The following is a 23,805-nucleotide window of genomic DNA, read 5'->3' on the forward strand; positions in this document are numbered from 1 at the left end:
TCACATGAAACAAAATAAGTCATCACATCTCAAGTTTATGAAGTGAGGTGGCTTCTAACACATAGTGATGATAAATTAAATATCTGGTTTGTAAAGGAGCAGAAAGCATCAAAGTTTTATTGTAAATATCTGAGCAAAGCAGTTTTCAAATCCAAGAGAATAACTGTAATCACCATGCTGTTACATAAATAAAAACTCTAATAGATGACTTCAGAAATTAAAGGGAAAAAAAACCCTGTGTAGTTCAGCTTTTGGAAGCTTTTAGTCTGCTAAACCGATACTTCAAATCGAGATCCTGCTGAAAAAACAGAAACAAAACAGAGCACTTTCATGCACTACAAAAACTCAATCTTACCAAGTATTTTAGACTAGTTTCTAGTGCAAGTATCTTAATACACTTAAAATGAGGCAAAACTAACTTACCAGGAACTTTTCTACAAAACACAGGAGCTTATTTTGAGTCAATAATTCCTTTATACTTAGACAGTAATATTTGCACTGGTATTGTAAATCCAGTAGCCCGTATTTCACAATCAATGGGCAGTGGGCCATTACGTAGCAACTTGGAACTCGGTAAGATTTTGTGTTTTTGTAGTGTGGACAAGATACTATAAAACATCTGGATAATGAAAACCATTCCAATCAAACACAGAGAAAGTGAGAAATACAATGATAAACAAAAGTGGGTCAAATACTTAATTATATAAGGTAATACTTCATAAATAAATGAAAGTATGTTTGCCACTTGAATCTCTGAAATTTCTGACTTTGTTTACTCATACTCATGAACATATTGATTTTATCAGCGTCTTGATCCCAGTCTGAGAATCGGCAGAACACAGATGAACGATTGTTGCTCGTGTTTATACTCCACATGCCAGTCTCAATGTTTGTGGCCATTGTGGATTTCGTGTTTGGACTCCTAAGACATCACCTGATGGCAGGAAGTCCATTGTTGTCTGACAGGAGAGGTTCTCCTGGATGAAAGAGGAGAAACGTGTCTGATCCTGCAGAGATGGTTCATTCTTATGTAAATGACACTTTTTTTCCCAGTAAGGAATTCTTTCCAAATGATCCAGCAGTGACAGTTGCATGGTTCAAAATTAATGCATTTTCATAATAACGATTTCTATTTAAAGCAAACATTGATACACATTACTGCAGCTCCCACGAAAAAATGTTAAAAAAATACCAGAGGTGGGTGGAGTAGCCAAAATATTACTACTTTTAAGATAGCACTACTTAAGTAAAAGTAAAAAGTAGCTGTCTAATAAAATACTCAACTTAGAGTAAAATAGTATTTGGTAAAAAGGCCACTCAGTAACTGATTAAAACAATAAACACTTAATATTTAAAAAAATGCGTCAGACATCCCAAAATATAATTACAGTAAATTCTGGACTGTCAGCCAGTACTTTTTTCCCCACAATTTGAAAACTGCGGCCTATATTAAGGTGCGGCTAATGCATACTTTTTTTTTTCATGCCGCCAAAAACATTTTGACTCATAACAGTAGACCAATCAAATTGATGAGTTGTTCGCAGAGGTCCAATGACACTGTGCTATAAATCAAGAACACATTCACAATTCAATGACTGGTATTGTAAATCCAGTAGCACCTGCAGCTGTATGGCTATATACGCACTGTGCGTACCTTGAGATTATCCTCGAAGTAAAAAAAATAAATACCGTATTTTCCGCACTATAAGGCGCACCGGATTATAAGGCGCACCTTCAATGAATGGCCTATTTTAGGACTTTTTTCATACATTAGGCGCACCGCATTATAAGGCGCATAGAATAGACGCTTCATACTCTATTATTACACATCCACATTAATAAAGAAATGGTCCCCGAGTACTTTATATAGTAGGCTGGCCCAGTCGTTGTTTCACTCACGGTGTTGGTGTTGCGATATTATGCCCAACTGCTTTCTGGGTAACACAGACCAACCGACAAGCTGCCGCTGCAGTCTCTGTCTCTCTTCCCCTGCCCCTCCCCCCCTTTAAATGTATTATCAAACTTTATTAACAAACCAGTGTTCTGACAACTATCCCAGCATGCACCGCGCACTACTTCTTCTACGGGGGAAAAAGAAGTTGGCGGCTGCTTAAGCAGCCTACTGCATGTCTGTGTAAACATGACGTCTTTCATTTCGATCTGAGTTAATTAGCGTAGCATTTCTGCCGGATTTTCACAACATATCAGCCACGGCAATGGACAGGGGAACCAACAAGTTCATGTCATCTTTTTTGGACAACATCAAGGTGTTTGAGCCACTGGATGCCTCCAACATTGAGCGCGTCACAGCTAAAAGCTACCGATAGATGAGGAAAACAGCAGATCCTCACACCCTCAGCATAAATATAGCTGTGGACAAGATCACTGATGCCTATTGTTCTTGCAAGGCTGGGTAAGTCGGCATTCATGGTTTTGATGGTCCACAATGTACATTAGCATATGTTTACTACTGTAGCTTGTGTTTGTGAGACGGTCACGCACGTGGTAGCTGCACTGTGACCTAAAATGGGCATTAGCCAATGAAACGCGGCCCCTGTGGTAAGGTCCGTTGCTGGACCTGTTGTGGCTCAATATTGGTCCATATATAAGGCGCACCGGATTATAAGGCGCACTGTCGGCTTTTGAGGAAATTGAAGGTTTTTAGGTGCGCCTTATAGTGCGGAAAATACGGTAATTTTTTTTTTCATTATCTAACCATCTTCTACTATGAATCAATCGATCAATCAAAATGTATTTGTATAGCACATTTCAGCAGCAAGGCATTTCAAAGTGCTTTACATCATAAACAAAAACACAAAGTCATGCAACAATCAAAAACATTCCATTAAGTCAAATGCCTCATAAAATTCGTAATTTCAAATACAACTCTAAACAGGTGGGTTTTTAGTCAAGATTTAAAGGCACTCAGTGTTTCATCTGTTTTACAGTTTTCTGGAAGTTTGTTCCAGATTTGTGGTGCATAGAAGCTGGATGCTGCTTCTCCTCATTTGGTTCTGGGGATGCAGAGCAGAACCAGAACCTGAGGAGTCTAGAAGGTTGATACAAAAGCAGCAGGTCTTTAATGTATTATTCAGTGATTTATAAACTAACAACAGTATTTTAAAGTCTATTCTCTGAGCTACAGGGAGCCAGTGTAGGGACTTTAAAACTGGTGTTATGTGCTCTAACTTCCTGGTTTTAGTGAGAATGCAAGCAGCAGCGTTCTGGATCAGCTGCAGCTGGAGGATTGATTTATTAGTCAGACCTGTAAAGACACTGTTGCAGTAACGAATGCGGCTGAAGATAAACGCATGGATGAGTTTCTCTAGATCTCGCTGAGACATTAGTCCTCTAATACTGGAGATGTTCGTCAGTTGATAGAAGGCCGACTTTGTAACTGCTTTTATATGGCTCTGAAAGTTCAGGTCAGAGTCAATCACTATTCCCAGATTTCAGGCCTGATCGCTAGGTTTTAGTTGCAATAACTGAAGCTGTGCATTGACTCTAGATCGTTCTTCTTTAGGTCCAAAAATAACTTCAGTCTTGTTTCTGTTCAGCTGGAGAAACATCTGGAGAAAGGCGCACACATTTATCTGTTCTAAGCATCTGTTCAGTGATTGGATGGGTTCAGAGTCACCTGGTTACATCGTAATGTAGAGCTGGGTATCATCTGCATAGTTATGGTAGCTGATCTCATTTCCTGCTATAACCTGAGCTAGTGGGAGCATATAAATATTGAATAAGAGGGGTCCTAGTATTGAACCTTGGGGTACCCCATATGTGACCTTTGACCTCTTTGATGAGAAGTTTCCAATTGAAACAAAGAAATCCCTGTTCTTTATGTAAGATTCAAACCAGTTGAGCACTGGACCGGAGAGTCCGACCCAACTCTCCAGTCGATTCAGTAAAATGTCATGGTCTTTCATTAGAGCCCTCATTGATAACTGTATGTTAAAGCACTGAGGAGTTACAGTCATTAGAAGTTTGTATTTCAGATGTTGTCCAAGGGTGCCATTTGGAGACTCCAGATGGATGTACAACATCTGTACATCCTGATAATAAATAAACATGCCCAAAATGACATTTCTTTTTGTGCTACTTTGATTAATCTTGAAATCCACAAGCAGGACACTTTACTCAACAGATTTATTGTATTTTCCAGTTCATACATTCAACACTCTATGTGTATTTACAAGAAATAAAAATGAAAAATTTGGATGAAGCAAAATTTTTCCAAATGTTTTTGTGTTACAAACGTAATAGCTACAAACTACTTACAGTTAGAGTATTTTTGACTGCAAAAATAGAAAATTTAGCTTGTCATCTTCATAAAGAGACCAAGCTTTTGGATGTTCAAATTGTCAGCTGATTTAATTTGGGTATACCTTTTCAGCCGTTTTTGGTGATTTTGGTACCGCCAGTTAAGGAGTTAAAATGTCCAGTCAAGTGTTTCTATGTTTGATTTTAATGTTAGATGGTATTTACATTCTGAGGCAGAAAATCTGGTTTATAGTTGGCATTAAAATGTATAAAGCTAAGCTAAGCTAATATAAACTAAGACAAAGAATAAAAACCAAGTTTGAGTCAAGATACTGGTTGACTGAAGCATAACTGAGCATGCTGATCATGCTCAGTTTTGCTTCTTTTATTCATAAGGTCTGATGAATAAAATCAGCTAATCACACAACAAGCCTATCTCAGATTTTAAATTTAGAGAAGAAGTATTTTTGGACCAGAGCATCTGGAGAACAGCATTCGTCTTTCATTACGAAAGTGAACCTTATAGTGGAGCAGGACATGTACCTCCTAACCTATAAAACAGGTTTTCTAAGAAGTCTTCTTTTATCTACACAGTATTGCACAAATTAGAAATATACCATCTCAGCATGGTGGAGAAAAACCATCCATATTTCTGTTATCTCAACTCTGGACGATTGTAATTCTTTAAACGGTGCAGCACAAGATCTGATAAAAATTAAACGTTAAGGTCAATTTATATTAAAATTTATATTTTTATTAGTTCACTGCAGGGTTATAATAGTTTTGGGGCTTGTAATTATCGTTTAGTCCGATTTCATTGTAAATATTTGTCTAATTTAGTTTAAAAACAAAACAAAAATAGTTTTTATAGTGTGTTTGATAGTTTTCATGAGATATTAGTTAAATTTTGCTTCGTTCCGGCTTAGTTTTTATTAGTTATATAAGTAGTTTTATTTTTTTCATAAGTTGGTTAATTCTTAGATGGAGAATTCAAATAGTTTTTTTTTTCTTTACTTTTGAGCGGTCAAAAGAAGGCCACAAATTCTTATTACCAAGAAATAGATGGTTTCATTACTTTTTTCTAAATCATTTTACATCTCCAGCCCAGAGTAATCTGTCTAAACTTGTAACTGATGAAAACAGAAGTTTTGATGTGTGATTTTTCATGTTTTTCATGGATGATGTGAGTCACCTGTACAGGGAGAAGTGTGGTTGTCATATCGGGACTTGCTGCTCTGCAGAGCCTCGTCCTCGGTGTCGCTGTCACTGCTGGTTGCTGCTACCAACACAGATGACGACTGATCTACAAACAACACATTTTGACATTTTAATTAAAAAAATTGAAAATGTAAATTTTTTTTTACCCTCTCAGCCAAAACCAACTGCTGAGTTACAGAAAGTCTGTCTTTTAATATTGGCATTGCCCCTTTGGGAAATAACCCATCAATGCTAAATAAACATGTAATTTCACATTAAGAATTAGCCCTGTCACTTTAATAAATTTTGTTGGACAATATGTTGTCCCAGAAGCTATTGCAATAAACGAGGGCAAAGGGGCGGGGCTTGTTCAAAATTTCAGGCTAAGCCCGTGGTTTAAAAAAAGTTACATAGTGCAGCTTTAAATATTCAAAATAAATAAATAAAACAACCAAAGCAACATATAAAAATGGATGCTGAAGTCTCTGTAAATAAAACTGTCCTTCAAAATTAGGGCTAGTTGAAACCAATGCAACGAACTGAAGACTTCTGTCATCCAGAAAAAGAGAAAAGACAAGACCAATAAATCATGTAAATGGAAATAGTCAAGCTTGTTTTAATTAATTATGTTATTACAACAAGCTTATTAAAGATTTTTGTTAATTTCACTCACAAGTAGGACTTGCTCGATAACATTTTGCTAGACAATAAATTGTCTAGCTATTGCGATAAACGATAATATTTTTGAGACCATTTTAAAGTAACATAACGGAAATTGCATAATACTGCAAGTACAATGTCTCAAATATGAATAAAATTTAATTTCTAATGAATATTTAACAGTGGACATTTTGAATATCTAAAAAAAAAATAAACAAAACAACTGAAATGACAAATAAAATTAATAATGTCCTCTCTTCAAAAAAACTGTCCTTCAAATAAGGGTCTAGCTGACACCAATGTGCCAGACTATTTTTTTTTTTTTTTTTTTTTAAAGATTTTTTTGGCTCTAGTGGCCTTTATTTGACAGGAAGGTGGGTAATGAGAGAAGGGGGAAGACATGCAGCAAGGGTTGCCAAGGCCGGAAATCGAACCTGCAACAGCTGCATTGAGGACTAAGGCCTCCATATGTGGGTTGTGCTTAACCCCTGCGACCCCAATGTGCCAGACTAAAACCCTTTGTCATCCAGCATTTGGTACAAAGTCAGAACAGAAAAATTAAACAATCATGCAAATGGAAATTAAATGGAATGACAACAAGTTGTTGCTAGGCAATCAAAGAGTGAGAGTCGCCAGGAAACCAAAGAGTGAGAGTTGCTAGGAAACCAAAATGATCTAGTCGATGCCACCAGTCCTGCTTCGCAGGCTGTCAGAGGTTGAGTGGTTAAAATCTTTCCTCTCCCTACATCTTCCAGAGTGCTGTGCTGTTCTGGATCAGAGTTCAGTGCAGTGTTGTGGTCAAGACCACCTAACCCGAGACCAAGACAAGACCAAGACCAGAGCGTATCGTGACCGAGACAAGACCAAGACCGAGGGAAGTCGAGACCGAGTCAAGACCAAGACCAGCGCCCCACGCTACATGATACTATAAAATGTGATCATTAATAATTTTGCTTCCATCTTGTGCTACAATCCGCGGTGGTCTCGTGCCATCCTTAAAAAGATAACGCTCTGGGCGTTTGTCCATGTTGCTCATGTCAGAAACCACCACTGTCTGCACCATTAAACATAGCAATTGAGGCAATGCCCTGATAGTAAATAACGCTCAACTATGAACACTGACCAAGTAGCAACAAGCAAGAAGTAACCAATCACAAGACGCTCACCGTGACTGTTCTCACCCTCTCTCCCACTACATGAAGCCAGATAGTCTGACACCATTGCAGACTACCATTACAGCTGCCACTTTGACCGAAAACAATCAAAGAGCAATGTGCATGCTCTGTGTGCTCTTTCGTTCTTGTGTTTTATGTATTTGTTAATTAAAAAATATCAATGTACATAATTAAATAAAATAATGATAGCTGCTGCAGTGTACGCAGGGGATTACAAGAACAAAGAAGAATGTTCTGTCAGGTCAGCATATGCTGTCAGATTGTCATACGCTTAGCACAAACTCATGGCTATATCTGTCAGACACGTCTTTACTATATAATTTTATTTAATTAGCAACATAGAATCATGACGTAGATCATTATACACTTTATTAACAGTTGTATGGCATCTTGACTTAGCGGTTAAGTAGGTTAATGAGTTTTACACGGGCGTGTGTTGTAGCTGACTCCCAGCTGCAGCCAGACCCTGCTTTAAATACAATTTGAAAAAACAATGCATGTATATCTATATAGTTATCATGGAAAACAATTTAATGACTTATTTTCATCATAACTTGTTGTGTATGGTGAACTGACAACTCCTCTGACTGTCGGACTTCTTAATGCGCAGGCATGGTACTCACTGCATGTATGCTATTCTGACAACGTATGGTAATCTAATGGGCTCTTTGCACCTACGGTGTTGACGTTACATCTCCAGGAGCTAATGCGGCTCACTTGTTTCCGCTTTGAGTTACCATGACTGGTAGAAAAGACTAAGTCGTATTTCAGATGCAAAAAACGCAATACTATGAACGTTGTTGTCTTCCTAATATAATGAGCTTTTAAGTTTTCATTAATTTCCAAGCGATCCTGAATTAAGAAGATGGTGGCTTGTAAATATTTGTCACTACCAGTTAAAGCTAACGCTGCACAACACAAAGTTTGCAGCCTTCACTTCACTCCGGATCAGCCTAAAAATACCAGGGATACGGATGGTAAATAAAGGAGCCTCCCTGAGTTATTTCCATGGAATCACTTCTGTATTCAGCCTGAAAAAGCGAGTATATGGGAACGAGAGAGCAGACCAGAGCCAGACAGCCAAGCAACTGATCCGCCTGTACATACTGCTGTAAACACCGTCCTATCTGAGCTCTTCACAAGAAACATGCAAAGGTAATAAAATGAAATAACACAGAGACATGAAGCAACAAGGTCATATTTTTCTAAAAGCAGCAACTTTGAACCTGAACAGCTGAACCAGATCTCTGACACCAGAGCTGTGCTACTGTTAAGCTATGAGGCTTGTTGTGCTTCGTCGTGCTTCGGAAGTAAAAAGCCCGAACCGTAACCGGACCCCTTTAGTCTGACACTAACGACAATAAACACACAGTAAAAACATTGTCCATTAGAATGTTTAGATACTTAAATAGCACATTTTTACAAGAACAATGTCCGAGAATATTGCCTACTAGCATAAGCTGAGGTTAATGTTAGCCACAAAGTTTAAGTAAAACTCACCTTCGTGTCAGTAAATGTGTAACGAGGCATACATCTTAAAACTTTTCTCCAGCTGACTTGTTGGGGCTTCAGATCGATGTACAAACCTTGGCCAAGCCCTGAAAGCACCTATTGAAAAAGGCCATTTTCAATAGATCGGAAACAATCGAGCCGCTTTTCCCCAAACGCGGAAGCTGAGGTGCTAAGAGTCCATAGAACGACTCTCAGTGACACTCCAGTCCTATCTAATAAGTAAAGAGACTAGCAGATGAATCGTACTGTTCCTGAATGTCACATCACTATATTGCAGACTTTTGGACACAGCGTTGTCCCATATATGTGACAAGTCAGTCAACATCTCCACACAATAATTCAGCGCAGTGAGTGACAACTTTTTTCATCACAATGCTTATGTGTCTCTGTACAGCTAGCTTTGCTGTACAGCGACACGTGATGTTAGCTCCATTAACATCACGTTAATGGAGCTTACCTTTCTTTGAGCTACTTTTCTAAGTGACGAAAAAAGTAAGACGTTGTCCCCACCGTCTGTGAAAGCGAAGCGATGTTGAGTTAGCTGTGGCCATCGGATTTCTTATGATTTATGCAGCGCTATTATATTACTGACGATTAAACATCTTATGCCGCTGAGAGGAAACCACTGCACCTGTCTCAGAGCGCCGCGTGCGAGTAAAAGGTGGGGAGAGGGAGGGGAGAGAAACAGAAACACGTATTTGGCAAGTCACGTTATTGCTTGGATTTTAATCGGTGCGTTTTGCATCCACTGAAAACAAAGATGTTAACAAATAAACTAGATAGTGTGCTGTATGCTTAGTTATATTTTAACAGTTGCGGTCTTGACTGGTCTTGAAATAAAATGCCGAGTCCTCAGCGTCCGAGACCGAGACCAAATGCGGTCGAGTCCGAGACGAGACCATCAATAAATGGTCTCGAGACCGGTATCGAGACCAAGACCGTTCTCGAGTACTACAACACTGGTTCAGTGAATATTCCATATATATTGAACACTGAATATTCTATCAGACAATTTACTTATTCATACTATGTGTCAATATATATCAAGAACGATATATATTGTTCTTGATTTATTGTCCAGCCCTATACAAAAGGCTTATTAAAGATTTTTGTTCATTTCACTCCCAACATTTCCAAGTATATTTAGCAAAACAGCTCTAAACCGCTGACCAGCTGTATTTAGCAGCTAATGCTACATAGATCTGCTGAACCCACCCTCACTTGTCTGCGCTGGTGCAGAAATTCCCTCCAGTAGGGACTGATGGGAGTTTCTCGAGCTTTCCGGCTCACACTCCAACATAGTGGCCCTGCAGCAGAAGGAAATGAAAGAATTATTTGATGATTTAGAGAGGCGATGTTGTTTACTGCAGCAGGAGGAGAGTGTGACTGGCACCCCAGAGTCCTGCCGCTGCAGGCCTTGCTGGCAGTTATGTAGCTCGGTCCTCCCAGGGAGAAGATCTCGTCTCTTGACCCCGACGCGCCGTACAGCTGTTTCTCTGCTGAGCACTTTTGCTTGGTGCTGGTGGAGGCATGATCCGACAAGGAGGAGCTCAGAGACACAAGGGATCCACTGGTGGCTTCAGACTGGAGCTCTCCTGGAACAGATCAGGACGGAAATCCAGTTCCAGTTTATTTTTTAAAATACACAACATGATGAACAAATCAAAGGTTTGGCAACATCAATAAGCAATTAAAATGTAGCGGGAGTAAATTAAGCTAAACAAGTCCAGCATTCAGAAAAAGAAAGCATGCTTTGCTCTGTTAGAGGAGGTCTGAAGTCAGATTTAAAGGTAACCTATTATTCATTCTTGAACAGTTTAAGATGGGTCTATGGGTGATACAGGTTCATTACATGTTTTGCACATAATTCTCAGATTAGATGTTAGTCTGCTGAGATCTGCTATTTTGAGCTGTTTTCCAAACACTTTTACATGAAAATGGATGCTAACAGATGCACTTATACACACATCTTTGAAAAGCATTAGAAGAGCCTCCAGCACAAGCAAAAAGAATGCTGCAAGTGGCTTCTTAATGGTAAGTGAACAACAAAACACATTTCCAGCAGCCATTTTCCAGCACATGCAGCGGTAAAACAAGCTGATCAAAGATGCGGGAGCTCTGCTTGGGCTGCTAAGTAACAATGTACTGCCCATAAAATGTGACTCATTATTCTGACAGCTCATTTACAAAAGTTAAATTGTTTAACTTTTGAAACTAAGCAAATTACATTTTTTTCCTAGAAAATTTCTGAGTTTAATCTAAAAAATTTTAGGTGGAAATTTACTCCCTTTTCTTCTATGTACAATGTCCCTGATATGCCATTGTATGATTGAATTGTCCTGTCGAGACTAAATTTAACAGCTGAGATAAACATACTACAGGCAAACTTACTTAAAAAAAAAAAAAAAAAAAAAAACAGTTTAAGACATTTTAAGACTTCCATTTTAAATACCTTAACTTAAGACTTTTTAAGGATGTATGTAGGGCTGAAACGATTCCTCGAATGATTCGAGTACCTCGATTACTAAAATTCCTCGAGGAAAATTTACCTGCCTCGAAGCTTCGTTAATTTATGTTTTATTAGTTAGCGCACCGTGTTCCGGCCGGGACTTCATTTGCGTTGCGCGGAGCTCTCACTTCCGCCTCTGAGTTGTTGACAAAAGCTAAGTCTCAGCGGCATAAAGTCCAATCTTCAAGATTGGCCCGTGGGGATTTTATTGATTGATGATAATGCCCGACTTTTTATCGTTTTTGGGGAACCAATAAGCATCCTTAAAATGACTGGGGAATGCCTGGAGTACGGCAGCATTTCTCCTCCGGGGCTGCTGGTTGAAAGCGAACAGCGGGAAGAGCGCTGAGGTGAGCGGATAGCCTGAACAGGGCGGGCGGCTGAGTAGCTGATGCTTACCGTGTAAATGTAGCTTTACCGACGAACCGCACAATAAATTTCATATCCCGGTCTGAAGAAACGGGTGGCGGAGCGCATCGTACATGGCTGGTAGATGAGTTTCTGAGTGTGACCAGTGAAGGTGTCGTAAATATCCCGTATTGCTTCCCCCCGTGTTCGTCCCCCGGTCTAACGGTTCGTCAGTCCGCTGGTCTATTTCCTCCCCTCCACCCCATGTTCGTTCATTCGCCCTCTCCTCCCACTCCAGGCGGCATTTCCCGTATTTTCAAACCCAAAGCGTGACAGGTTAGGTGGCAAGGTGAGTTTAATTAATCTATTAAACTCACTGAAGATGAATACATAAACTAAAAGCTGGATTGTAGACATTTTTTATAAGCATATTTCTGAGCCTGCCTCTTTGTTATTAAATTCAATATAATTTCAGATTTTTCTATAACTTTTCTTCTGGTTAACTTAGAAAGTGAGCTATTATTGTTACAGGTTAGTTTTCTAAACTACAAAAAAGCAACTGTTAGGGATGCTCAAATATGAAAAATTGGACTGATTGATATCTGATAGTAACACCGGTATTATGCCAGATTTACCAATATTTCATTTTATAATTTTTTTTTATCCGATTACACGATTAATCGTAAGAATAATCGATAGATTACTCGATTACTAAAATATTCGTTTACGACAGCCCTAGATGTATGGACACCTTGTACACGTATTGAATATCTACAGAAATATTAAGGTTTCTTAATATCTTGTAATCACAAGATTATTGTCACAATAATCTATAAATCAATTAACTGCATGATACATTAAAACAAACTCAATAATTTCCATTGGTATGATTTATCATTTATCTTGTTTTTCTCTCTTTCTAACAATATCTGGATGATAAAAGAGTTCGGTCTTCGGCCCTTTGTTTGAAGGACAATTTTGTTTACAAATACTTCAAAATTAATTTTATTTGTTGTTTTGTTTATCTTGGATATTTAAAATGTTTTCCAGGTCCAGTGTTAAATGTTCATTAGAATGTAAAGTTTACCGATCCTTTACAATGTGTTCTTGCATTATTATTTTTCCATTACATTACTTAAAAATGGTCTCAAAACAATATTATCATTTATTGCAATAACTTCTGGAACAATTTATTGTCCAGCAAAATCTGTTATTGTGACAAGCATAAAGATTTCCAATATTTGTTGTTTAGTTATTTAAAATATTGAACTAAAATAAGAAGGAAAGTCTGATTTGGATTAATTATTTAATAAATATTGAGAGACGGCATGAAACTTTTGTTAAGTTTCGTGCTTTTCAAGAGACAGTTGTGTTTTTATTTATTGTGGACAAATTTGTTGTTTCTATTTTTGGTGTAAATAATTCTCATAAAAAAGAAAAAATAACTAATAACTGAATCCATCTAAATAAATCTGACAATTTAGCAAATCTGAAGTTGAAACCTACGGAGCCCCCTAGGGGATATTGACATTTTTTTTTTCTTTTGCATTATCTTGCAAACGGTTTTGTGTTCTCTCGCAATACTGTACTGATTAGTTCATGCGTCATAATTGAATACTACAAACCTTTCTTACAGTGGCCATCATACTTTCTGCTATTATATAAGGCTTTTGTGAGGTTTTTCCATGTATCTTACCATCTCGTTGTGAAATATCAGAAGTTTTTTTTTTTAATCTTTTTCTTTAGGAAAGAAATGCACCACAAACCTAAGATATAAACCAGAAGATTTCCGTACGTAGGAAAGAAGAAAAAATACATCCAAACTTTCTGGACTATTTCTGGGTTATTATCGCGGGGTAATGCGTCTTCTGCTAGTTTTGATTGTGTCTCTTTTGTATTGGTAGTCTCAATGGTTTAAAGGGATGTTTTCATGTGCAGTTCCGTTGCAACCTTACTCAAACGGACTCAATCAATTTTCAATCAGTTTTTTGCACCAAAGAGTTAAGAATAAACACTGAGGTTCTTTAAATGTGCATACATTTGAAATTTTAAATTGACATTTGTGACTGTATACAAAGCAGACCAGCAAATATTGCAGTAAGCATATTGTGAGGGAACACAAAAGCTAAATTTTTCCCCATGTCCCCTGGAGGGCTCCATAGAAACCAATAAAAATCAATGTTTGTAAAAGAAAAAATATGTACACACAATGCTGTGCAGAAAGTAAGAATGTAAAGAGACAAGCACTGCATTGTGCCAAAACAACGAAAGTTTAAAACAGTTGAGCCACTCAAGAATCAGCGACTATTTTCAGTCATACTCCAACAGCACAGAGAACAGAGTGGATGGTTTTAGAGCTACACTGAAGAAATACTTATAAGTCAAGTAGAACAATAAGTCACATAGAACCAGGCTTTAAAAACAAGATGTTCTCCATAATGCCTCAGAACATTGTGGAGAATAATTTAAAGCTAAACAGCAGTTTATCTGAATTAAGAAATGTTTAAACTCTCACTGCACTGGCTGCTGTTGTAAGAATGAAGTACAGTTGCAGCTTTTCTCTGCTGCCCCTAATTCTAATTATCCAATAAACTTTATTGGGTTTGAAAAGAACTTGAAAAAGCTGTACTAACCCTCTCCACCTCCTGTCCCATCTGTAGGATGCAGGCTGAGCTCTGCAGCGGACTCTGCTCCTCTGAGGTCGTCCTTCAAGTCTTCGGAACTCCTCCTTTTCACAAGCAGAGACTCTCCGCTGCTGTCCAGAACGGGAGACAGAGACTTCCTGGCTGCAGACAGAAAAACACGCTGGAACAATCTAGGGATAATGTCACGTTTTAATACAATACAATACCAGCTTTATCATGATTTAATTATACAAACAGGTTTGATTTCATGATCCATTAATTAAGGTCAAAACACAAGAGTTTCTTCTCTTCTTTTGCTATAGTATTTCTAGGGCTGAAACGGATTAATCATGATTAGTAACTATTAACTGATTATTTAAATAATTGTCAACATTTGGTAATCAATAAATTGTTAGCTAGAGTATACAGACTCAAAAAAGGCAATTACCTCATAAAACGGTACAAAAAATATACAGATTTTGCATTTAAGATAAAAAAAATTGTAAACATGTTCTGCCTAGAACACAAAAGGCAAAGGTTTAGCTTCACTTGGTTCAAGTGCTGTAAAAAAAGATCTATTAAGCACATTCTGCTGTCTACATATGAAGTGGTTAAATTAAAAAATTATCGACAGATCAGCCCAACACCGTATTGATGTTAAGTCCAGCAGAAAGGCTTAAGCTTTCATATACTGATGTTAGAAATATCTTCTAGCTGCAGATGCATTATTTGCTACAAATGATAATATGTAAACTAAAGGAGTGCTGTGTTGTTGCTTTTTTAGGGAATAAAATGATTATTTTCTTATTTAAAAATGAATTTATTTGATTATTTGTATTTAGTGCATTTCTAATTTTGTACAAAAAAGGCTTAGTGGTTAAATGAAAAATCTGCAGAATGTAACAACTTTATAACATGTGAAGATAACAAATGGATGAATAGGTAGGTGGATGCTCTACAGACAGACAACTGAATGAAGGATTGTTGCTTTGGACATTTGTCTAATACGAGTCAAATATTCCTGCTCCAGGTCTAAAGAATGCTTTTTTGCAACACTTTATAGTAAAGATGATTCCGGATGTTTGGAGGAGCAGCAGGGAACGATAACTGCTTACATAAGTGTAAAACAAGATGTAGTTCGTGATGACAACAGCTCTCAAAGAGCTGCATTAATATTTACTTCCAGCCTTAAACTCTGCCTCTGCATCAGTGCATTTTGCTGGTAAACTGTTTTCCTACTTTAAACAAACAAAAGCAGATGATTAGTTTTTTTTTTGACAGAGTCCTTACTGGGTCGGCAGGCCTTGGACCGGGTCGCAGCTGCTTGCCCCACCTGCTCCAGAGCGTCGCCCTTGTGGCAAGCTGGCAGCTCTGGACTGGCAGAATGAGCCAAAGCCTCCTCCATGCCGAAGCCACCAGATGGGCCGGGTCTTGGCTCCCCAGACTCACGCGTTTCCAGAACTTGACTCTTGACGTCGGCCATCTTGCTGCGGACCTCCGCCATCTGCGCCTTGAGGCGGATCAAGACTCCTGAGTCCGGAGCTGATCGCCGCACCACCTGCGGTCGCCGCTCCCGCTCTTTTCTGGAGTGAGCGTGGGCTGCAGAAAACCAGAACAAAAACAAAAAGGAATCCAATGTACAGAATATTCCACAACCACATGGTATTCCGTGAGATGTAGGGAGAGGAAAGGCTTTAGCCGCTTAACCTCTTGTGGTTGGTGACATCGACTAACTCACTTGCTCTTTGGTTACCTAGTAACAACCTGCTGGGTTACCAGCAGTTTCAAGTTCCCCACAACTTTGGCTACCTAATAACAACCTGTTGAGTAACTTGCACAGCAGCAGTTTAGGTTTTACTACCCTACCTCATAACTGCTTAAAAATAGATATATAGTTTGACAGTATTTTAGATATTGAAAACAAAAAAAATCAATAATTATCAATATCGACCGATATGAAACTCTTTTATCATCCAGCCCTAATGAGGTTGTAGTTTTGCTCAGAAGTTGTGAAAATTCATGGTCTGCTTATTTCCATATTTTATCTCAGGGATTTATTTAGGATCATTAAAAGAATTGTTGGTTACATATTGTAACCCCAGATTCTATGAGTATAGGCGCAGCCCTTTAAGGCTATCACTAGTGGGTTAACGGCGAAGCACGATGTAGTCTATGCCTCACTGGGTCCATCCAGACTACCACCATGAAGCATCTGCTTGCATATAACAAAAACAGTCTCAGCCTAGAGTGTGTAATTACGCACTCCTGGCCTCCCATACAGCAGAAGACCAGAGAGGAGAATAGTCTCTGGTCAGAAAGGTTGAGACAAACAGACCTGCTGCTGTGAACAGGAACAACAAACGTTACGAACTGTAACAATGTAACGATGAACAGAACAGGTAACTTATTATGCAGCACTTTGGACAACCATGTTGTTCACAAATGCTTTGAAAATAAACATGACAAAAAATAATTATTCTGTCAGAACTCTGAGGACAGAAAGGGTCATAGAGAACGTGGAAACATCACACAGGTAAAACCGAATAAATGAGCACGGAGATGACCAGGAAGCTGCCGTGCAAATGTCCTCCACAGACATTCCTCCACGCAGAGCTGCGGAGGATGAAATCCCTCTGGTGGAGTGAGCTCTCAAGATTCTCTGGAGGATCCAATCCAGAAGAAGTGTAAGCCTGCGAGATGGCCTTACACAACCAGTGAGAAAGACGCTGGGCAGACAGAGGACTGAGTTATCTCTGTAATGTATGAACAGACACTGAGAGCAATGCAGTGCAGACGTGAGCGCCACATAACAAGAGAGCGCGCGCACAGGGCAGAGAAGATGAGAAGCAGCTTCTGTCTCAGATTTATGAGGAGAGGGATAAGAACCCTCAAAAGATATCTCCCTTGATCTCAACGAGCTTGTGATGCTTTGAGGAGTAAAAGCAGGGTGAGCTGCCGTCGGCTCGTATTAGAAGGAGCAACACAGAGAGCGGGAAAATCGCTCACTCTCTTTGCAGACATAAGGGCCAACAGCATTGGAGTTTTAAAAGACATGAACTTAAGAGGAGCCTGGGCTAAAGGCTCAAATGGAGCTTCAACCAGAGCGTGCAGGGCCAGGGTCAAATCCCATGGAGGAGCAAGTGGGCGCGACACCTGTCTGCTTCTGAGCACACCTCTCAGAAACCGCTTCATCAGCTGGTGGTTGAAAACCGTTCTGTCACCAAAACCCTCATGGCGGAAATAGCTGCAGTATACGTTTTAATGGTGCAGAAAGCTAAGTTTCTGTCCATCAGCTGCTGGAGAAATGACAGCACTCAGCCTAAAGGACATGAAATGGGATCCATGCTCTCTCCCGTCCACCAGCGTTGAAAGGCTGACCACTTCGAAGCATATAACGCTGTGGTAGAAGCGGCTTGTGCGTCCTGAATGGTGCGCACCACATTCTGAGGGAGACCGAGCCTCTCTAGGTGCTCCCATTCAGCCGCCAGACCCAGAGACGCTGCCCTATTTCTGAGTGGCTCCTGATCTCTGCCCCAGCCTGGGAGAGCGCATCCTCTCTCCATGGCAGCTTCATCACCTGCATCCAACAGCTTTACTCAACTCAGTCAGTTAGTTGGGGGAAAAACTGTGCAAATTTCTTTGCGTTATGCTGGTTTGTTGCCATGAGGGCGGGCAATGTCCCTCAATACTGCTGGGCCTGCGGTGGGGATGTACACCAGTTTGATCGGGAGCAGGTTTACATGCGCCCAGCACAGCAGCTGTCTGGCGATGTTTAACAGCAGAGCAGAGCGCATGCCTCCCTGGCGATTTACGTAGTCTGCCACCACTCTGTTGACCATGTGGATGAGAACTCCTTCAGCAGAGGAGAAAAGTGCTGAGTCACCTTCAGCACCATGAGGATCTCCAGCACGTTTATATGAAGAGTCATGTCGTCTGGCCACTGTGCTCCAACCACCTGAGACAGACACGTTCCTCCCCATCCCAACAGGGGTGCGTCTGTGAACACTGATAGGTGTGACATGGGTCTGCTGAGGGGAACTCCCTCTGCCAGAATGCTGGGGCTCCCCCAGTGAATGGGATTGGCTCCCACTGAAGGAGGAACAGAGATCACGTGCCTCTTCTTGCGCACAGGATCTATGCACAGGTGAGCGAACCATCTCTGAAGGCGTCTCATGTGTAACAAACCCAGTGGAATCACCACGTGAAATGTTGACATCATCCCCAGCAGCCGCGTGACTGACAGAGCTGCCACTACGTTGCGAGGCCTAACAAGGCAGAGCTGCACTGACAGAGCCTCGATTCTCGGCTATGCTAATGGGGCTCTTATCATAACTGAGTTCAGCTCCACTCCCAGATAAATGATCATCTGGGACGAAAAAGCCAAACTCTTTTCCCAGTTGATGGAAAATCCCAGACTCAGCAGATGTGATGTGTTCCTCTCTGGACCGAGCCAGTAAAAGCAGGTCGTCCAGATAGAAGAGGACTCTCATCCCTGCCATGTGCAGTGGCTGCAGCGCTGCTTCCACACATTTGGAAAACGTGCGCGGCACGAGAGAATAATCGAAGGGCAGACAGTTGCACTGATACTGGGCCCCTGGAAGGAGAAACGCAGATACTTCCGGTGTTTCAGTAATGATGGAGACGTGGAAGTATGCGTCTTTAAAATCTATGGAGGTGAACCGGTCGTCCTGGTGAACATTTTCCAGCACCTGTCTGATTGTCAGCATGTGGAATGACCTCTTCACAATCGAAATGTTGAACAGGGACAAATAGAGAATTTCCAACAGGAGGTCTCACTCCTCCTGTTTTTGGGGACCAGAAAATAGCGGGAATAAAACTCAACATTTTCTTCTACCTGGGGAACTGTGGAGATAGCACCTTTCGCCACCAGTTCTTGCAGCTCTGACATGAGAGCGGCATTCCTCACCGGCGGTGGGAGAAGCCTCTCCACAATCCCCTTGAAAGGCGGAGGCCTGCCTCCAAACTGCAGCATGTAACCCCTGCTGATTAGCCGATCCATCCACCTGTCCAGGGGACATGCGCGCCGCCACTCTGTATGATGTTCTGAAAGTGGGCGTGCATTCATATGAGGTGCTGTGGTTCGCATGAACTCCAGCCAAGTCAGAGCCCCTACCGCCGTCCCCTGCCTCAGAGATTCTCCGGGGGACTCATGGGGTCAGAAAGGGCTGGTTGTTAGCCTCCATGCCGCATGACGCGGCCGCGTTCATTTCAGGCCAAGGGCGAACCTGCGTGCTTCCTGAAGGGGAGTCAGGGTGCTTAAGACGCCATTTCGGCGCGGACCACTGCTGTCATCTGACAAACAGTCACCACTCACAAAGTGAGATGAGTGTGAAGCTGCAGCCGGAAATACAGTAGGCTTTGACTGTTCACAAAACGCGCTCTCAGATTCAGACTGCTCAGAAGAGGCAGACTTATCCACTGAGACAGAAAAATTCTGTGTAGAAACCGCGGAGCTGCGGTGCCTCCTAAACAGCTGTTTAGAGGCCGCCGGCTCGCTGTGTGTGGGGAATGTGTGGGAGGAAGCTGCTGTGAGATCAGCTGATCTGACAGAGCTGGAACCTGCAGGGATTTTGCTCACAGCGATATGTTTGTGTTTTATTTCAAAACATTTCACATTATCACACACATTCCTCTCAGCTAGCCATTTCCTAGCTTGCCTTCACCGTGGTCCCTGCGGCTGGCCGGTCCGGATGGTTCGGGCTGACGTCCTCTGGGAAGACGCTGGGTCACTGGCTGTCGCACCGGGAAGAACTGCAGAGAGGTGGAGGAGGATGGCGGAGCGGAACTGGAAGAGGCTGCAGCAACTGTGGAGGGCACTGGAGGGCCCGGTCAGAGAAACTGGTAATCAGCTGATCGCACAGATTTGCGCATAGAAGGGGTGCAGGACACTGGACTAATCCTGACGTCCTGGCCCCAAACACGTCAGCAAGGCCTGAATCCAGAGGGGTAACAGAGGGAAAACTCCGCTCAATTAACCCTTCCACCCTGATAGGCACATAAGTAGAGACAGGTGCCCTCAGCTTCACAGGCTCATCCGCTGCCTCAGTTATGTAAGCCATTATGACTGGGAACTGAGGCCAGATGGGGTCCCGTCGGCGACTCAGGGCGGAGCTAAACTGTCCCGCCAGGTCATTTGAACGTGGTGGAGGAGGTTGGGGGACGGGAAGCCCCTTAGCACTAGCCGGCCCCTCAATCAAGCTAGGTAGCGCGAGGAGGAGCGAGTCCACAGCTCGAAGCGGGGTTGAGTTGGACATACGGAGCCCGGGCTTGACTGAGTATCCGCTTAGCCGCCTCTCTTCCACCGCAGTGCTTCTCAGCTGGGAAGCAACATCCGAACCGCAGCTGGTCCTGCTGTCGTCCTTGTCGCCGTCAGTGGGATTATCCGATAAACGCTCAGCATAGCTAGCATCTCTCACGAGCAATGACCGGACTCTGTGGGCCCGGCGCCCCGCCTAGCGCCAGCCTAGAAAAGGCTAGCTCCGGCTCCTCTCTTCCAGCGGGAGGAGAATACAGGAGCGGCAAGAGGGCTGAGGCGTCAGGGTGACGTCGGCGTGCTGGGGACCCAGGCATCCCTCGAAGATCTGGTGCCCATCAAAGGACATAATGTACCCCGTCTGACAAGACGGGCAAAACGGACATTCGCTCTTAAAACAGTGCTATCTTACGCTGAAGAGGGAACCATTTGTCCAGTTTGACCGTTATTTATACAGACTGGGTTGGGGCCCACCCAGTAGGTGGGCGTGGACTAAGCTTTTTTCAGTGCTGCGCTGCACACGAGGGATAAACCCACTAGGATAGCCTTAAAGGGCGAAGCCTATACAAAATAGAACAATATTATATTTAGTACAAATACAACAAATGTATCTTTAAGACGGAAAAGACTTTAAAATATTTTTCTTTATTTAAAAGAAATTAGAAAATAAATATGATAAAGTGATATGGCATTGAATAAGTTGATGTTTTGTTGAGTAGTTTTTATTTATTTTTTGTGTATTTGAAATAGAGGTGGGGGATATGAGGAAAATCTAATATCCTGATATATTTTTGCTATATCATAATACATGATATATATCACTACATTCTTAAATGACCTCCAATGTTATTTTAAACTAGACTCCTTGCAGCATATCACCCACGCAAATTCTCACTCCCATTTCCCTGGTAGACTTAAATGTAATCTCATATAAAAAGGGATGCAGTGTTTTGAACTGTCTACACTATGACTAGATAACAAGGTGAGAAATAAGTTTTAATTATGAAAAAAAAATAGGGAGGCAGAGGGGAAGTAGGTCAGTTATGTTTGACTTTGACAAACGTAACATATCGATGTGTTGTGGAATAAGGTGTATTTTGGTTCAGTTTAAAAATAAAAAAGGCGACCTACACACAAACTGACAGAGCATCAGTAAAGCAGGTGTTTAAATTAGCTAATCAACAATCACTGTGTTAGCGTGGCTAATAGCAGCAGCGGCTAATCTACCACAGTGATCACTTATTAATAAAAGAAAAATACACATCAAGCTTAAAAACCAAAAACTGTAACGAACTGAATGCTCTGTTCTATGTGTGGGTAATGGTTGAGTGCTTTCTCTACAAATCATACCTACATCTCTAGGTTTCACTTTAACGGACTAGTTCTAGCGCGGCTATGAACGGCATGTAGAAGAATAGTCTGATTAGGTGGTGAACTAGATTGGTAGTACAACTTTTGTGGTAATAGTTTTATAACATGTTTCGCAAATTACCTCATTTTGTTCGACATCCTCCATATAAGATCCAAACCACTGCCAAATTATTAATCCAGCGCTGTTTTTCTTCGGAACTAAACGAGTTAATATGATTCCTCTTCAGTTACCGTCTCATTCAGCCGCTCGCCTAAAACTCTCGCTGTCACCAAGTTTGTTTTCTCGCGCAGCGTGATTGGTAGAACATTTTCAGGTTGGGAGGTGGGAGAGACTAGTGATGCATTCATACTGTGTCGGATAAACCAGTGTTTTTCAACCACTGTGCCGCGGCACACTAGTGTACCGTGAGTAATCTCAGGTGTGCCGTGGAAATTATCCAATTTCACCTACCGTATTTTCCGGACTATAAGCTGCTACTTTTTTCCTACACTTTGAACATGCGGCTTTTCTGTGGATTTTTCTTCAACCACCAGGGGGCTCTTTAGCAAGAAGTGAATTATTGGAAGTCAAAATTGGAAATCAAAGAAGAACGCGCTAATTTTCATTTAGAACAACCACATGCTAGCAGCAGGCACGACGGAGAAATGTTTTCAAACTCATATGATGCAGCTTCTAAGTTGAAGAGCATCAATCCAAAAAATCGGTCCAAAAAATTTGAAGGTGCAGTTTATAGTATGGTGCACTCATAGTCCGGAAAATATGGTAATTGGTCTTAAAAGATTTTTTGAAAATTAATTATCTGCAAATAATGCCATGTTTGAGTGTCTTTGCTGTAGTAGTGACTAGCGGCGTAATCATGTAATTTTATTATCACTAGATGGCAGTAGGTACAGAGCATTTTACATTAAATCAAGAGAATGAATGTTACTACATTCATGCATCACACACGACAGTGTTGTGGCACTGTTCAGGTGTTCTGGTGTATTTTTGAATTGGACATGTTAAGTGCAATTTAAATAAGAAATGTAAAATATGATAAAAAAAATTTTTTGTGTTTATTTGATTCCTATTCAAGACACTTTGATAAAAATGACTATATGTAATATAGGCGGCTACAGAGTATCTTTGTTTACATTTTTGGTTGGTGGTGTGCCTCGTGATTTTTTAAATTAAAACAGTGTACCTTGGCTCAAAAAAGGTTGAAAAACACTGGGATAAACCGTACTCGCAGTGAATTTGACGGCGAAAGTTTATTATTTAAGCAACAATTTATACTCGATAGTTGCGATATAGCCATTTTAACTATCGCAAATAGAAAATATCGCGAATTACATCCCCCAGCCCTAATTTGAAATATATTTGTGTTCTGAGCTGAATAGTTAATTTTCTTATGTGTATAAGGGGCAGATATTAGAACATATTAGCGATCATACATTCATTTTTGCATGTTTATGTCAATAGAAATTTATTACTCTTTATTTCAGAAAATATATCTAAAAAAACATTCTATGCTGGAAATGTAGCATTTATTAACATTTTTTTAAAAAAAGTTTGGATTTCTTTAACTTAGTTAATATTCCTGCCATTAAATCATTAGACTGATCACAGAAGCCATCCATGCTGTTTTTCTGTTTTCAGAGTACAGAAATCATGTCTGGCTTTTATTATGTGATGTCATAATGTAACAGCTCAACAGCTTTCCCTGCAAAAACATAAGTAACTTTTCAACAAGATAAAGATATGTTGTCTTAAATCAATAATTCCTTTATACTGATTAAATAGGCACTAGAGTTCTTATTTCAACCTTATTGATTACCCTCCTCCCCCACCTTACCCACCACCATCCAGTGCTTCTTGTCATTTGTTGTTATATT

General features: G+C 40.7%; 1 protein-coding gene and 1 pseudogene across 2 annotated transcripts in view; both read right to left on the bottom strand.

Moving 5' to 3' along the window:
* Positions 1-87: 87 nt before the first annotated feature.
* Positions 88-23,805, bottom strand: part of trim37 (tripartite motif containing 37) — a 60,030-nt gene continuing 36,312 nt past the window's right edge. Inside the window, exons 20-25 of one of the 2 annotated variants that reach the window (XM_088012375.1) lie at positions 15,576-15,884; positions 14,295-14,447; positions 10,198-10,399; positions 10,020-10,111; positions 5,453-5,563; positions 88-1,007 (exon numbers count right to left, since the gene is read on the bottom strand). In XM_088012375.1, the coding sequence (XP_087868501.1) occupies positions 931-1,007; positions 5,453-5,563; positions 10,020-10,111; positions 10,198-10,399; positions 14,295-14,447; positions 15,576-15,884 (944 nt within the window). In that variant the 3' untranslated portion in view covers positions 88-930. The remainder of the gene's footprint in view (positions 1,008-5,452; positions 5,564-10,019; positions 10,112-10,197; positions 10,400-14,294; positions 14,448-15,575; positions 15,885-23,805) is intronic. The other variant, XM_088012376.1, reaches the window with a different exon arrangement.
* On the bottom strand, positions 16,759-18,101 carry LOC148155557 (uncharacterized; annotated as a pseudogene).

This window comes from Poecilia mexicana, unplaced genomic scaffold (assembly GCF_051168715.1).
Source record: "Poecilia mexicana isolate PSO_F unplaced genomic scaffold, ASM5116871v1 scaffold_14, whole genome shotgun sequence".
NCBI lineage: Eukaryota > Metazoa > Chordata > Actinopteri > Cyprinodontiformes > Poeciliidae > Poecilia > Poecilia mexicana.